Genomic DNA, 16,667 nt, shown 5'->3' with positions numbered 1-16,667 from the left:
ATCGCATGATGTCCACAACTGTGTAATTCCAGCAAAGGGTCACTGGAGAGCGAATGGGGAAAAGAACCCTAGCCCATTTACTCCTCCCTCACCTCCACGTAGGGCACAGAGGCCCAGCTAGCTCAGATGAGGGTTGAACTTAGGACTTCCCTGATCTGTATGGCTGAGTTACTGGATAAATGTAAGGAATCTTACAACACCAGGTTATAGTCCAACAGTTTTATTTGAAAATCACAAGCTTTCGGAGCTTACCTCCTTCGTCAGGTGAGTGAGTGAAGGGTTCTAAAATCGCATAGCATATATTATGCTGGGAGACGATCACATCAATCAAAGGTGCCGTTGGTGTTCAGACAGGTTAGCCACGGAAAACATTACATCCCAGTATACTAAATACACAATGGGTCAGATTACACAGAGAGAGAGAGGAAGAGACCCAAAAGGCAGAGAGAGAGAGAGAGAGAGAGAGAGAATGTCCAGTTGTATTAAAAACAGATAACTTTTTTTTCCCGCTGGTGGGGTTACGTGTAGTGTGACATGAACCCAAGATCCCGGTTGAGGCCGTCCTCATGGGTGCGGAACTTGGCTATCAATTTCTGCTCGACGATTTTGCGTTGTCGGATGTCTCGAAGGCCGCCTTGGAGAACGCTTACCCGAAGATCGGTGGCTGAATGTCCTTGACTGCTAAAGTGTTCCCCGACTGGGTAAACCCACTGAGCAACTGAGGGAACTGCAACTCGTGTGTTAGTTCAACAATTTACAGATCTTTTACAGATTACTGTATGTAGTTTAGAAATTTAAACATTCCTAGTTTAAAGAATTCAGTTTTCTCTCCATTTGCAAGCTTTACTCTCTCACTTTCCCCCTCCAACCCCCCACTGCGTGCTATCACCATTTACCGCAGCTAATCCAGCCTCTCCATTCTCTGCTGATGCTGATCTGTAATCAATTGCAAGTAGGTGCCTGACAATCCATGAGTTCACCCCACGCCCCCTTGGATTTCCAAGCTTTTGATTGCCTCCAGTCACTCACCATCTGGTGGCCTGGCTCAGATGCATGAAGAATGCCTGTTTAAAAAGCTGCCCAATCAATCTGTAGTGCAGCCTCGTTATTTGTAATTAATTATGGTGTTTTAGGTTTAAACCAATAAGGGGCTGCTTGTGACTGGAACGTACTGTTCTCCTGAAACAGGCACATCAACGTAGGGTAAATTGATGTAAGAAATCAAAGAATAATGGATATCTGTGACAGGGTGTAATGCAGTCAAGGAGTGGACAAACTGCTTCATAGCTTTCATCTGACTCCAAGGTTCGATAAGCCTCAATTGTCCTTAGTCCCTCGATGGCCTAGAAGATAAAGACACTGTCTGTTATAGTATCAAGCCATACAGACCAGAAGGTCTCAGCGCCCCTGGACTGGGGGGAAAATTAGACAGAACCCCCCCACCCCCATCATTATCATTGTTGACCATTGAGTTTTGCTGGAAAGTGTGGATCTAGACCCACCCTTCGAGTATGGACGCTTGGATCAAGGTACTGGATGATTGTTGATGCCCATGGAACCATACCCCAACAAGACAAGAACACCTTCAGCTGAAAGAAAATCTTAATCACATTGGCATCTCTTGTTAATATGCTGCCGGTGGTGGTTATTCTGTTTTGGGTCTTTGTTTGTCTGCTAACAACTCATCTCTGGGCTGATGCTGTTGGTGCTCTGTGCGTCCCTCACCAGGTAACCTGGGATGATGGTGATGGGAGTATTGCAAGTTTAGCACAAGGTCGTTTGTTGGTTATTACTGGTTTCATCCAGTTTGGCTACTTATTTTGTCCAGTTTGCTTGTCTCACTCCTGATTGCTTTCTTCTTGGCGATATCGGGGTTAGTTTGGTTTGGTTGTGATGCAAATTTTGGATGAATATCCTGCCGTCAGTCACTGTGCATACCTCACTCGAGCTCTTCTTTATATGTGAGTATCAGAGGCTAACTGGAATATTACTCAACATGAGTCAGCGATATCAAGAAGGGGAGAAAATTGGAACAAAAAAACTCCAAGGGTTAAATTTACGAGGAGAGATTACACAAACTAGTGTTGTATTCCCTGGGATTTAGAAGATTAAGGGGTGATTTGATTGAAGTTTTCAAGATATTAAGGGGAACTGATAGGGTAGATAGAGAGAAATTATTTCCACTGGTTAGGGAGTCTAGGACTGGATGACATAGCCTAAAAATTAGAGCCAGGACTTTCAGGAGCAAAGTTAAGGAACATTTCTACACACAAAGGGTGGTAGAAGTTTGGAACTCTCTTCCACACATGGCAGTTGATACTAGTTCAATTGTTAATTTTAAATCTGAGATTGATAAATTTTTGTTAACCAAAGGTATTAAGGGATATGGGTCTAAGGCGGGGTATATGGAGTTAGGTCACAGATCAGCCATGATCTCATTGAATGGCAGGAACCAGGAGTAGGCCATTTAGCCCCTCGAACCTGTTCTATGTTCCTGAAACATTGGGAACGTTTGACGTAATTGTTGAGTCTGTTGGCGGCGGCGCCTCCCGGCCGTTGGTGGCGGCGTGTTTTTTTTTTCACGAAGGAATAACTGCCTCTCATTCTCTTTCAGCTTTCTGGATGGACAACCAACCTGGACGATATTGTGCTGGCTCATCATTTCAGTAGTGTGAGTTGGAGCTACTTACTCCACTGTACCAGTTGGGATTACTGCTTCAATCCGATTTGGGCTCTCCTCTTATCCTCTCTGATTACTCATTGTGGAATCGTGGACACTGGATGCAGCTTTTTTCAGCATGTTGCAGATATAAATAGCTCAGATTTTTCAACGGGGCTTTTGGAGCTACTGCCGACGATGAGGCATTTGTAGATAGGAATAGTAATAGTGCCAGGTGCAATATCTTAATCCCCACACCCTCACCTCTAGCAGCAGCGGTGAAATACTGTTGAGATTTGGGGAATGAGGTGAGCTGGCTCGGAGAGGGGAGCTGGATCAGTAGTATAAGGAAGGCAAAATCTAGTTTTATTTTGTTTTCTCCTCTAAAATGAAATATTCTCAGCTGTGAAAATTGTGACTGAAGTAGGATTGCCACCCATCTGGCTTTTGAGAGGGTTGTCCAGAAATTTCTCAAATGAAGACACGTCAAAAACACTTTCAAAAGAGCCAGCACAGGCACGCTGGGCCGAATGGCCTCCTTCGCTGCTATAAGATTCTATGAAAGCACAAGGCAGCTTTTTTTCCATTTACATCTGTGCCTTATGATGTGGCGATATTAATTATTGAGGCTATTAAGGTTTTTCGATGCAAAATGGCATTTATCATATGCCCAGTGCAGTTAAATTTTATAGTCCCTACCTTGAATTATTTCACAGTAATGAAAATAAGCAGTTTAACTCGCTGGGCTGGGTGGTGTGATGGGTTAGAATGCTCTCTCTTCCCATCAGGGACCGAGATTGACATTGAGACTGGAGTGCTGAAAGTTTCCTTTTACTCAGCCTACTGTACGAGCTCTAAGTTCATAGAATCTTACAGCACAGTAGGGGGCCATTCGGCCCATCATGCCTGTGCTGGCTCTTTGAAAGAGCAATCAAATTAGTCCCACTCCCCCGCTCTTTCCCCGTCGCCCTGCAAAAAAAATTTTCCTTTTCAAGTATTTATCCAATTCCACATTGAAATTTAATATTGAATCTGCTTCCACCGCACTTTCAGGCAGTGCATTCCAGATCATAACAATTCACTGTGTTTTTAAAAAAAAAAAAATTCTCCTCATCTCCACCCTAGTTCTTTTGTCAATTATCTTAAATCTGTGTCCTCTGGTTACCGACCCACCCACTAGTGGAATCAGTTTCTCCTTATTTACTCCATCAGAACCCCTCACAAGTTTGAACACCTCTATCAAATCTCCCCTTAACCTTTTCCGCTGTAGGGAGAACAACCCCAGCTTCTTTAGTCTGCACTTAACTGAAGTCATCCCTTTTGCTATCCTACTGGTGAATCTCTGCACCCTTTCCAAGGCCTTGGCATCCTTCCCAAAGTGCGGTGCCCACAATTGGACACAATACTGCAGCTGAGGCCTAACCAATGATTTATAAAGGTTTAGCATCACTTCCTTGCTTTAGTAAGGTAAATGATTTAAAATTAGTTTCGACCCTGTTCCCAGTGGGCGTGAATCACACTGCGAATCTGCCCCCAATTCAGCATAAAGTGGGGTGTTCTCTTGTACTGTTTAGTGGCAGTGACAACAGAGACGGACACTTGCATTGGTAGAAAACCATTCTGTGCCCCCCCCCCCCCCGCTGCTTTCTCCTCAAGAATAGAATGAAATTTGTAACAATTTTTTTTTCTGTTTCTTAATAAGCTTTCAGACAAAGTTGTGACAGTTTTCTGCTGGGGGCAATTCAGATTGCTTGGATGGAAATTTGCTGAGCTGGAGTTATTTTAATGATGAGTGGCTAAACCCTTTGGCACAATATCTGTTTGGTACGGATTTTGCTGCGATTGTTACATCAATCGGTTCAGGGTCATGTTGGTTGAGGAGTGCACAGGAGCACAAGCTCCAGTGGGGATTAAACATCCACCCCCGCCAACTACCACCGGGGCATTTAAACAGATAACCTCACTGCTAAGCAACACTCCACCCACAGGCACTTTAAGCAATGAATAGTAAACATGTTTAAAATCTCCAATGACACAAGCAGATGTGCCCAAGTTTTAAAACTCAAATTGTAGTTCAATCTTTGTTTCTGATTTCAAAACTGATTGCACGCATAAGAAGTGATACTTTGGTCCTAATGCCTCGGGATCTATAAACCAGTCTTTCAAAATCTGGAATTGGCTTTACAAATTCGCTGCTCTGTTTAATCTCCTGTAGTTTTCTGCTCTTCAGTGCTCTCCTTAATCATTTATTTCACTGGTTAAGTGACTGTTAGGAGAGTCAAATTGAGCATTATCTCAGATGACAAAAGCAAAATACTGCAGATGCTGGAAATCTGAAATAAAGCCAGAAAATTTTTGGAAAACACTCAGCAGGCCGGGCAGCATATGTGGAGAGAGAAACAGAATTAACAATTTGGATCGATGACTTCTCTCAGATGAGTTGTGATAGACCAGGTTTCTGATGAGAAGACAGACAAAGGCCTATTGAATGGACTCGCCCCATGGAGAGCTGAAATGATTAGCGTTTCTATCTACTGGCATTAATCTTCCTGTTTTTTTATTTTAACAACCTGGTTTGTAAAAGCTGTAAGCAACCCATTGAATGAATAGCCTTGCTTAGTATAACATGCGGATGGCTGGTGTGGGAAATAGTAACACTACAGGCATGATGTTGGGGATCAGAGATGTACAGGCAGCATGTCGTTTGTGAGGACTGGGTGACTTACCTTAAAATGTCCATGTTATAATTAATGAACTGCAGTAACCACATCCATCAATTAACTTCATTTTACAGTGTCAGCCGTGGCTCGGTTGGTAGCACCCTCACCTCTGAGCCAGAAGGTTGTGGGTTCAAGTCCTACTCCAGAGACTTGAGCACATAATCTAGGCTGACGCTTGAGTGCAGTACTGTCAGAGGTGCCGTCTTTCGGATGAGACATTAAACCAAGGCCCTCTCAGGTGGATGTAAAAGATCCCATGGCACTATTTCGAAGAAGAGCAGGGGAGTTCTCTGGCCAATGTTTATCCCTCAACCAACACCTAAAAACAGATTATCTGGTCGTTATCACATTGCTGTTTGTGACACCTGGCTGTGTGAAAATTGGCTGCCACATTTTCTACATTACATCAGTGACTACAGTTCAAAAATTACTTCATATAAAGCGCTTTTGGAAATCCTGAGGTCGTGAAAGGTGCTATATAAATGCAAGTTCTTTTTATTTCTTTCTTTCATGCCCCACCACCTCACTGCATCTTTTGTTGCTCTGCCTGGGTTTCATATCCCTTGTTCCTTTCTCTGTTTCTGTGTCTATTGCTTTGATTTCAATATGAATATTAGAAAGACTTGCATTTATGTAGCGCCTTTCACAACCTCGGGACGTCCCATAGCGCTTTGCAGCCAGTGAAGTATTTTTGAAGTGTAATCACTGTTGTAATGTAGGAAATGCGGCAGCCAATTTGCACACAGCAAGGACCCTCAAACAACAATGACCAGCTCATCTGTTTGTGATGTTGGTTGAGGGATAAATATAGACCAGGACACCCATATATCAATAAACAAGCAGTTTGTGCAGAAATGCGGGCTGCTCCCAGTACCATCTTGGTGATCGTTGATTGACGGCGTTTCATCATCAATTCCTGATCCTTTATGATGGCTATCTCTATATTTTCTCTCCCTCCCTAAACTGCTGCCCCCTATAGGAGGAGCTGGAAACAAATTTGGAGCTGATCCAGACCTATCGACTCCACATCTCCCAGGACATCAACCAGGATAACCTTCATCTCTTTGTCAACTCCTACAACAGGTACAGACGGCTTTATAAAGGAACTGTTGAATCAAGTCTTAGAAAAGATGTAGTCCTGGAGCGAGTGCGTGAAACTATCGATCCTTTGCTCACTCACAAAATAGATCAAAGTCGTCGATATTAACCCTCGCCATGCTGAATAACAAGTTCCATGCAGAAAAGACAATATGCTTTAAGGGTTGCATTCTGATTGCCTTGGTGTCTCAATAAGCTTATCCAGAGAGTAGCTAAACCAGATAGACCAGGCAGATCCCAGGCTCAATCTTTAGTCTGCTGAGTTACAGATCTCAGCCAGGGTAGCACCCTTAAGTTACCCAGGAGCAAATTGACACGGTTTCTGCTGCTGATCGCGATCCAGCAATCCCTGCAGGAAGACTGTACTATTGGATGTTCGGATGAGCACACGTTTTAGCATCAGCTGTGATGTCCCACGTGCTCCGATAGCCCACCGATGCTCATTATCACGTCTCATGTGTGAATAATGGCCACCCGAGAATGGTACAGGATGCCTGTGACTCCATACCCTAGCAGGGAGTCCTCACCTTCAAGACAGGAGGGGAAAAGATTGGCAGGTCAAACGAAGCATTGTATTTCCCGCAAGCAATCTCTTGCTCGTGCCGATGTTGCAAAAGTTCTGTTTTGACATCGATAAGCAAAGCTTGGTATTAGTGGGAGAGATGAATTCTCACATGAAAGGGACAGGGAGCTCGATGCCTACACAGATCAGTCCCCGTGTGATGCATTGTTACTTTGCCAAGAAATATTGTGCTGGGGTCAGGATTTCTACAAGCAGCAGTTGGAAGAAAAACAGGCAGTTTGTAACCGTTGAATCATTCATTCAGTGTTGTAAAGAAACAGAATCGGAGAACACTGAATAAAAATATAGTTTATATTCGAATTGAGTCTGCATTTCAAGTGTAGTCTTGACTGCGTTTCGTACTCGACTAAAGCCAGAATAGATAATTAAGTATAGACTGCGGTTTTATATCTGTAGGGCTGATTCCATGATCTCGCACTCCCATTAAGATAGCCGTGTTTAGAGGGACTGGGGAATCAGAGATTGAACATTGTATCCCCGATTCTCCGAACTGAGAGTGTGGCTCCCACTGGGACGATGGAATTAGGCCTTGTTTGTTGCCCTTTGATCAGTAATTCAATGCAACGGGAAATATTTCTTGTCTTAAGTTCGGTGCGTGTTCACCAGGAGTCAGCTGATTGGGATGTACGGTTTGCACGGAATGCATTTTTCTTGCTAAAATCCTTGAAGACTTGCAAAGTCAAAAGGACCCTGATATATTTCATAGGAGTGTTTTACATGGATTGTAGAAGACTTCTATCAAATATATCAGCCCTCCCAGCAACCTGGAGCTTCAAGGACTCGGTGGGAAAATTGCATTCTCTGCAAATCACGCAGCCTGAGTATTGATGACTTTCTCATTTGTTCTACTAAATGGCCCATGGCATTGCCCTCAGTCAGTTGTTTTTATTTACAATGTGATGACGGGCTTGGGTGCGAGACTTCAGAAACTTACTCCACAGAACCACCTAGTGGCGAGAGCCTGCAACTATATTGTGACACTTGATGTAGCAAAACTGAATGGGGAAATGTTGACATAGCAATTTACAATGGTAAAGTTCGACTCAAAAATCGTGACAACCGGAAGTAAGGTTTGTGAGCAGAAAGTGCATGCCTAATACAAGATTGTCACGAGTATTTAGATAGATGTGTTTATTTGGAGTCAGCCGTGTAATGATAACTTCTGTGTATCTTTTATTTCCTTTTATAGTCGCAGAGACTTGGAGATTGAACGACCCATTCTTGGCGTCAATGAAGCGACTGTTAAAACTCTGCAGTGAGTAATTTTCATTACCAGAAAGGTTCATTAAGTTATTCCAGTCAATTAAATGCTGGAATCCTATCTCAGAAGTAGTACTGAAAGCCTGGCCATTAGCTTGAAAGGTTTTTTTTTTAATGATTGATCTCTCTCTCTGCCTCTGTCATGGAATTATTCTGCAATGAAATTATATCTTGAAACCCTTTTTCCATTGTGCTGTGAGATGCCAACCTCCACTCTGAAATAGCAGCTTCAGCACTGTCTCTGGGAGTCCACTTGGAGGAACTTCCATACTCTGCTTTCCTCTTCTCGGGTGTATGATTCCGTGCCAACAGCCTTCTGGTGCGTCAGCCAAATGGCCATTCATCACGTGAGCCCGGACACTTGAGTGCCAGTAGTCCAGTTAATCAGGAAGGGAACAGGCATCACAGCCGAGCAAGATCCTGTCTTTACATTCCAGCAAAGAGCATTGGGTTAACGAGCCAGGAGCAGAAACCTCGGCTAATTGTTTTTCTCTTTAACCACCTACCTAACCTTTTATCACTGTCCCAGATGAAATCCGTTAACACTACACGGACCAAATGTTGAATTTGCAATGTCCCGGCCTTAACACCACGCTACTGACCCATTGGGAGACCCAGAGAAATGACCAACTCCACTGACAGGCCAGTCTGCCCAGTAGGGCAGTGGATGTATTCCAAGAACCAGTGTGATATTGTTCTGTGCTTTAGCTTTAATGAATTAATAAATGAGTTGCTGTAAACTAACGTACAGAGGAATACATGAGCCCTGTGTTAGTCTTTGAAATTATGGTGTTTAGTTTGTCTGTGGATATTGTATCCCAGATCAGTTACAGGAAACCGATGTTCACCTGATATGCTGCATGATCCTAAACATTATAAATTTAGAATTGCTGAGCTGACCTCCATAACTCCACATCCTATTCATCACCGAGGCCACCCATTTCCACCTCTGCAGCATCGCCCACCTCTGCCCTTATCTCACCCTCACCAACCACTGAAACCCCCGACCACACCTTCCTCACCTCCAGGCCTGATCTTTCCAATGCCTGACCTTTGCCGGCCTCCGGAGTTCTGTTATACATAAACTCCCATTTATCCAAAGCTCTGTGGACTGCATCCTATCCCGTACTGAGTCCCACTCCTCTCGGACCCCTGTCCTCACTGGCCTCCATTTGCTCCCCATTCCTTGTCCTCGCTCTCTCAGATATCTTGCCCCTTCCTACCGCTGCCACCTCCTCCCGCCCCAATAACCAGCGTGCACCCGCCACTCTTCGAATTCTGGCCTCCTCTGCATCTCCCCAACTTCTGCTGCACCTTAGGTGGCTGAGCTGTCGGCCATATTGGCTCCACGAACCGGAATCCTCCTCCCGAACGCATCACTACTTAGTATCCATCTTCCGTCTCCATGAAGTGTCTTGGGACGTTTCACTATGCTAAAGGCATTATAGGAGTGCAAGTTATTATTGTTGTGGGAGGGAGGGAGAGAGAGAGGGAGATCTGCACCATTACTGGCATCTCGCAATCCCTCCCTTATGGAGTATCTATAATAATACAAGTCATTATGAAACAATGGTGACCGTGACACACAGGCCCCACAAACAGCAGTGTTTGCGGAAAGGGCTCCATAGACCACTCTACGGTGCACGTCACCAGCTGTATGTCCATTGTTTTCCATTTGCCAACTGTTGGTGATTGACTTTTTGCGACGACACTTTGGCGGCATCAAAGTCTTTGGCATCAGGACAGATTTCTAACCCGCATGATCTTGGGCTAAATTTTGCCAGGTTTCCGCATGATTGTCACATCTCTAAAAGCTTTGCTTTAAATTACCTTTTGCAATATTCCCGCTGACTCTCCAGTGTCACTTTGGAGAATTCCTGTACCTTTTACTGGTGTCTCAGTGATTCCTTGTTCTCCCTGTGTTTTATGCTAACCTCCTCACCTTTAACTAATTTTAGAAATTCTCTTGGTTTGAACGTCCAGTGTTGGCTTCTGTGTTGAGACCCATTAGGATGAAGTCGGCAGAGTGAGACTGAACCTTTCCTTGTCTCTTTTCTCAGGTGCCCTGCTCTGCTGGTTGTTGGTGACACCTCTCCTGCAGTGGAAGCAGTGGTATGTGACTCAGTGACTCATTTAGTTGTTGCCTGTTCTATTTGTAACCTATCATTCCGGAGACGTTTTCTGTTTACTTCTTGCCATCCCCTCCCTTTTTGGGGAAACTTCTTATCCTGAATCATAAGAACATAAGAAATAGGAGCAGGAGTGGGCCATACGGCCCCTCGAGCCTGCTCCACCATTCAATAAGATCATGGCTGATCTTCGACCTCAACTCCACTTTCCCGCCCGATCCCCATATCCCTTGATTCCCTTAGTGTCCAAATATCAATCGATCCCAGTCGTGAATGCAGTCAACGACTGAGCATCCACAGCCCTCTGGGGCACTGAATTCCAAAGATTCACAACCCTCTGAGTGAAGAAATATTTCCTCATCTCGGTCCGAAGTGGCCGACCCCTTGTCTTGAGACGACAACCTTTTTAGTTCTAGACTCCATATGGCAAACTAATGTGCACAGCATTCCCATGGCCGAGAAGATGGGCAGGCAACTTTTAGCACTGTTAGCGTTCAGAGTTTGGGGCAGAGGTCACGCCCTGTTTCTATTCCCAACCCCCACCCCACATGCTCTTGACATAGCTTGAATCGGGAACTTGGTGAGTTGTGAAGGTTGAACACACATGGTGTGTTGAGACCAAACTGCAGCCGGGCCTCATTGTCATCTTCAGACTGTAAGTAACTGTCTGTACAGAACACAGAGCAGTGCTAATACAAAAGTAAATACTGCCGATGCTGGAAATCTGAAATAAAAACAGAAAATACCGGAAACACTCGGCAGGTAAGGCAGCACCTGTGGAGAGAGAAACCGAGTTAATGTTTCAGGTCGATGACCTTTCCTCAGAAGTTTGAGATTTTTGAAGCAAGTGCAGAGCCAGAGAAAATGGTGGGGGGGGGCGGGCGGGGTGAGGGGAAGGTCTGTGATCGGGTGGAGGGCAGGAGTGATTAAATGACAAAAGGGATGATGGTGCAAGGCAAGGAGGGTGGGAATGGGACAAGTAAAGAAACCAAAGGTGGGTCTGGAGGAGGTGTAAATGGCAACATCAGAACCATTATCAGCACTCACTATCTGAGAAAATGGGAGAAGTGGTTATGATCTGAAGTTCTTGAAACCAGTGTTGAGACCGGAAGGCTGTAAAGTGCCTAATCGAAAGATTAGGTGCTGCTCCTGGTATTGTGTACAACTCAATGCAACCTCCTGAACGTTGACTTTAAACTGGGTGAGCTGCATATTCACTATAGCAAAGGACCTAATACTGCGAGCAGGACAAGCTGTGTTGGTGATGGAGGAGCCAGTATTCCAGTCACCAACAGGTAACGCAGCCTTATAGACGGTGTTCATCTCTCAGATAAACTGCGCATATCTCTCCTATGAAGGCTGCATAACGTCCCTATGATATGTATTTGTGACGTCTTAGTGCAACTACAGTTAGTTTGTTGATAATGTTCTCCTGCTGTTTCCATTTGGCTGTAGGTGGAGTGCAATTCTAGGCTAAATCCAACCAACACAACACTACTGAAGGTGAGATTTCCCTCCGAAGCCCAGCAGTGCTTTCTTGTCTCTGTGTTCGTTGTCATAAAGCAATACTCCGCATGGAAGAATCAGCATAACTAAATGGGGCATTCCTGTAATGGTAACACATCCACCAAACACCCATTAGTTTAGTTTTTAGAGTACATTGTTGGTTGGTAGAACTCATTGCAGATGGAATCATTGTCCGATTTGGCCAAAGTGACACCAATGCTCCTTAACATTTGGTTCCCTGACTTTTGAATGAGAAAGAAATGTTTGCAAAGCCCTGTTTTAAAACAGTACATGTTAGTGTCTTGTACTGTACAAAGGATACTTTCTTTTTAAGGAAACAAAACATGGGGAATTTGGTGGACTTGTTACTCTTACCAACAATTTCAGTTTAAACTGGAATCCTCAGGTTGGAGTATTCCTTTAAATATGTAAGTATCAGATAAAACTAACCTTGTTTTTTTCCCTTGGTTCTAAGCACAGCTGGATGGTAATAAAGACCAATTTTCTAACACGTTGTGCTTAGACCAGGTTATTCTAACCCTTTCGCTTGTTTGGAGCACTGCAATTTTGAACACCTTACTTTGAAAAGGGCATCGATACAGTGGGGCGGACACACACAGAGGAGCAGCAAGCTAGTCTAACGCCAGTTGTGAGCAAACTCTTGGAATCCATATTTCGAGATAAATTTAGTGAGGATTTAGAATCGCATGGATTAATCAAGGGTGAAACCAGGGGTGGGAAACTATAGTTAATGAGGAGAGACTTCAGACAACAGATCCCATGGCACTTTTAGAAGAAGAGCAAGAGGGGTTCTCCTGATTTAACATCTTTTGAAGTACTTTTGAAGTGTAGTTACTGTTGTAATGTAGGAAAATGTGGCAGCCAATTTGTGCACAGCAAGGTCCCACAAACAGTGATGAAATAAATGACCAGACGGTCTGATTTTGGTGGCTTTGGTTGAGGAATAAATGTTGGTTCAGGACACTGGGAAAAATTCCCTAGCTCTTAATCGAAAATTGCCACGGGATCTTTTACGTCCGCCTGTGAGGGCAGACGGGGCCTCGGTTTAACGTCTTATCCTTAACACAGCGCCTGTTTATGGGACATTGCTGTGTGCACGCGGGCTGCCATGTTTCCCTGCATTACAACAGTTACGATACTGGCTGTGGAAGGTGCTACATAAATGCAAGTTCTTCTTTCTTTCATAAGTGGTGTTGTGGCTGCACCCATCCAGGTGAGAGGTGAGTATTCCATCACGCTCCTGACTTGAGCTTAGTAGGTGGTGGAGACGCTTTGAGGGGTCAGCAAGAGAGCCATTTGTCTCTGAGTACCCAGTCACTGCCCTGTTTTTGTAGACACGATGTTGATATGGGTCGGGTCAGTGGTGACCCCAGAATGTTGGTGCTGTTGATCTTGGGGATGGTGGTGTTGTTGAAAGTCTGAGAGAGATAGCTGGGCTTTCTCTTATTCAAGAAGGTCATTATCAAGCACTCATGGGGTGCAAATGCTACCTTCTACTCGTCAGTCCAAGGCTGGATGTTGTCCAGATCCTGCTATTGGGTGGCATGGACTGTTTCATTATCGGAGAAGCTGTGACTGGAGCTAAACACTGTGGAATTGTCAGCGAACAGCCCCACTCCTGGCCTGGTGACGGAGGAAAAGTCATTGAGGAAGCAGCTGAAGATGGTCGGGCCAAGGTTGCTTCCCTGAGGAACTCCTGCAGTGATGTCCTGGGGCTGCAATGAATGTCTTTCAACAACCACAACCAGCTTCCTTTGCGTCAAATAAGATTCCGGGCATTGGAAGGTTTTCCCATTGACCCACATTGACCTCAGTTTTTCTAGCGCTCCTTGTTGTCGTAGTCGGTTGAATGCTTGTCTTATCCAGGTTATTATGCGCAATAGATCAGTTTACCTGTTTGCTTTAAGTTCTATGGTAAGATTGCCCCGTGCTGAATTTCCAAGTAAGTGAAATGTCTGTAACCATTAAGGAATGGGACGGTACTAAACAGCAGCCAATGCAGACTGTTCAGTAACATATCTCCTCTTCACTTTATTGGCAGATGGCAGATTGTGGAGGGCTTCCACAGGTCGTTCAGGTGAGTAGGGTCGGTACTGGCTCTTCCAGAGAGAGCGTCAGTCAACCCTTTGTTGAAATCAGCTTCTAGTTGCCTGGAACGAACGTTCCTCATTGCTGCCCCTTTTGCCTGGACATCTGTTCTTAGCTGCAGTTTGTTTTTATCTCCCAGTATTTTTGTAGTACATCACCTGTACACGTGCTACTTCTAGGCATTTACAGCTCAATGTTTGAGAGGAGGACACTTAGAGGTGTTGAATTAAAGTTAGTGCAGTTTAATATGTACCAGCCTGCAATGAAACCAATATTTCACCTCTTCAAAGTCTGTTTGTTATTTTAAAAAAAATTTTCTTCCCATTTATCTTTCCTGAGGTGTTGACTTATAGGGTATAGTTGTATCTCACCCGTGTGACTGATGGGGTAGAGTTATACCTCCCCCAAAAGATTGAGGAAGCAATCTAGTTACATCTCGCCCACGTAACTGACGATGGGCTCGAGTTACATCTCGCCCACGTGACTGACGATGGGCTCGAGTTACATCTCGCCCACGTGACTGACGATGGGCTCGAGTTACATCTCGCCCACGTGACTGACGATGGGCTCGAGTTACATCTCGCCCACGTGACTGACGATGGGCTCGAGTTACATCTCGCCCACGTGACTGACGATGGGCTCGAGTTACATCTCGCCCACGTGACTGACGATGGGCTCGAGTTACATCTCGCCCACGTGACTGACGATGGGCTCGAGTTACATCTCGCCCACGTGACTGACGATGGGCTCGAGTTACATCTCGCCCACGTGACTGACGATGGGCTCGAGTTACATCTCGCCCACGTGACTGACGATGGGCTCGAGTTACATCTCGCCCACGTGACTGACGATGGGCTCGAGTTACATCTCGCCCACGTGACTGACGATGGGCTCGAGTTACATCTCGCCCACGTGACTGACGATGGGCTCGAGTTACATCTCGCCCACGTGACTGACGATGGGCTCGAGTTCCACTGAGAGGGATGGAGCAATATCATCAGATGAGTTCTCCCCTCTTGTTTACACATCCTAGTGGTTGGTCACAGAGTGTCAGTGGTGGAAGCCAAAGAGCCCATTGAGAAATGATGTGTGAAAGAGGATGATCCGAAAGAGGGGGGGGACAAAATCAACGCAGAACAGGAATATCTGATGATAAAAGGAAAACAGGACTGAAATAAGCCAACAAACCAGAGAATGCGAACCCCTCACTACCTGTACCACACACAATTCTCTTTATAGAAAACCCTTTCAAAAGGAGAATGTTGGTCAGTTATTTGTTCATGCTTTATTTGGAATGGGGTGCGGAAAGAGTCTTGTCCACACCACTCGATATTCCCACAGTAAAGAGGCAACCTGTATTTTTAGACCTTGGCCTGGGGTGCTCCTCTGCGAGGGTTGTGAGCGAGAGGGCTGAAAACAGTCGGCCTTCTGAGCTTTCCCCCCTTCCCTGTGAGAAAGCGCTGGCTCTCCACAGATCATTTCCTCACGGTCACATAACTGGGATGTGAATTCACAAACACAAACCCAGTTCTTCCTCCTTTTTTCCCGCACCCCCTATCAAAGCAATAGTCTCTCGTTTTCCCTGCTGTTTTTCTAGAGAATGCTTCTTGCCTCTACTTGGACTGTCTCCTTCCCACACACAATGTCTGGCTAAGATAGGGGGAACCTACGCTCTACTCGTGGCCCCACACTTTGGTGCAATGATAGTGACTGGTTCATAATTTACCTCTTATTTCGAATGTGTTGGCAAAAATAAGTATGTTGGTTAATGAGAGCTCTGTGTTTACATCCTAGCCTGGCAAGCTGACAGAAGCCTTCAAGTACTTTGTGCAGGGGATGGGCTACAGTAAGTACAACCTCTTAAACCTCAGTTATTTAATGGCGTGATATTCAAGGGCTTGTTTTCAAACCTGTATTTAGCCACTGGATTGTTTAATAATTGAGAGAGCTTTTTATTCTTATTACTCTGGACCAATGTCTGACTTAATGTAAGAATACCAGAGTAGATGGGCACCATGGACATGGGGAGCGGGCTCCGTTTTACAGTGGAGAGTTGGAATGTGCAGACTTGTTTAGTTTGACCAACGCAGAAAACAGTTCTCTCTGAATTTCTTGGTGTTACGCAGTGGGCTACACAGAGCACAGTGGAAACCCGAGTCTCTATCCTGAGGATGCCCTCATGCAGGATCCACTTTCAGTCTCCTGTGCTGTTTCCATAGTAACCCGTCCACATGTAACTTTTTTTAGGTATATTCAAGAGGACAAAGCATGGCTCACTCGCCATGGTGTTTATATTGGAGCTATTTTTCACACTGTTAGTATAACTTGATTTATTAAATGATTTAATGGAAACCTTGCTGCTAAGAAGTGATAGAACATTGAGATTCCCCTTTTAATTTGTGTATAAAAGTTTCGCTGTTGAAACACTTCAAAAGTAATTGCATGGAATTACATGTAATTTTACAGCACAGAAACGGGCCGTTCGGCCTAACTGTTCTATGCAGGCGTTTATGCTCCACACGAGCCTCCTTCCTCCCTACTTCATCTAACCCTGTCAGCATATCCTTCTACTCCTTTCTCCCTCGTGTGCTTATCTAGCTTCC

General features: G+C 44.8%; 1 protein-coding gene across 4 annotated transcripts in view; it reads left to right on the top strand.

Annotated features, from left to right (window-relative positions):
- LOC137335146 (protein NDRG3-like) overlaps positions 1–16,667 on the top strand; it is an 86,435-nt gene that overhangs the window by 53,946 nt on the left and 15,822 nt on the right. For all 4 annotated transcript variants that reach the window (XM_068000281.1, XM_068000282.1, XM_068000280.1 and 1 more), the window contains exons 9-15: positions 2,615–2,671; positions 6,359–6,462; positions 8,250–8,315; positions 10,381–10,432; positions 11,905–11,952; positions 14,018–14,053; positions 15,859–15,910. In XM_068000281.1, coding sequence (XP_067856382.1) covers positions 2,615–2,671; positions 6,359–6,462; positions 8,250–8,315; positions 10,381–10,432; positions 11,905–11,952; positions 14,018–14,053; positions 15,859–15,910 — 415 coding nt within the window. The remainder of the gene's footprint in view (positions 1–2,614; positions 2,672–6,358; positions 6,463–8,249; positions 8,316–10,380; positions 10,433–11,904; positions 11,953–14,017; positions 14,054–15,858; positions 15,911–16,667) is intronic.

The sequence above is a fragment of the Heptranchias perlo genome, chromosome 19 (genome assembly GCF_035084215.1).
Source record: "Heptranchias perlo isolate sHepPer1 chromosome 19, sHepPer1.hap1, whole genome shotgun sequence".
Lineage (NCBI taxonomy): Eukaryota > Metazoa > Chordata > Chondrichthyes > Hexanchiformes > Hexanchidae > Heptranchias > Heptranchias perlo.
This window is presented reverse-complemented; position numbering and strand designations above follow the sequence as displayed.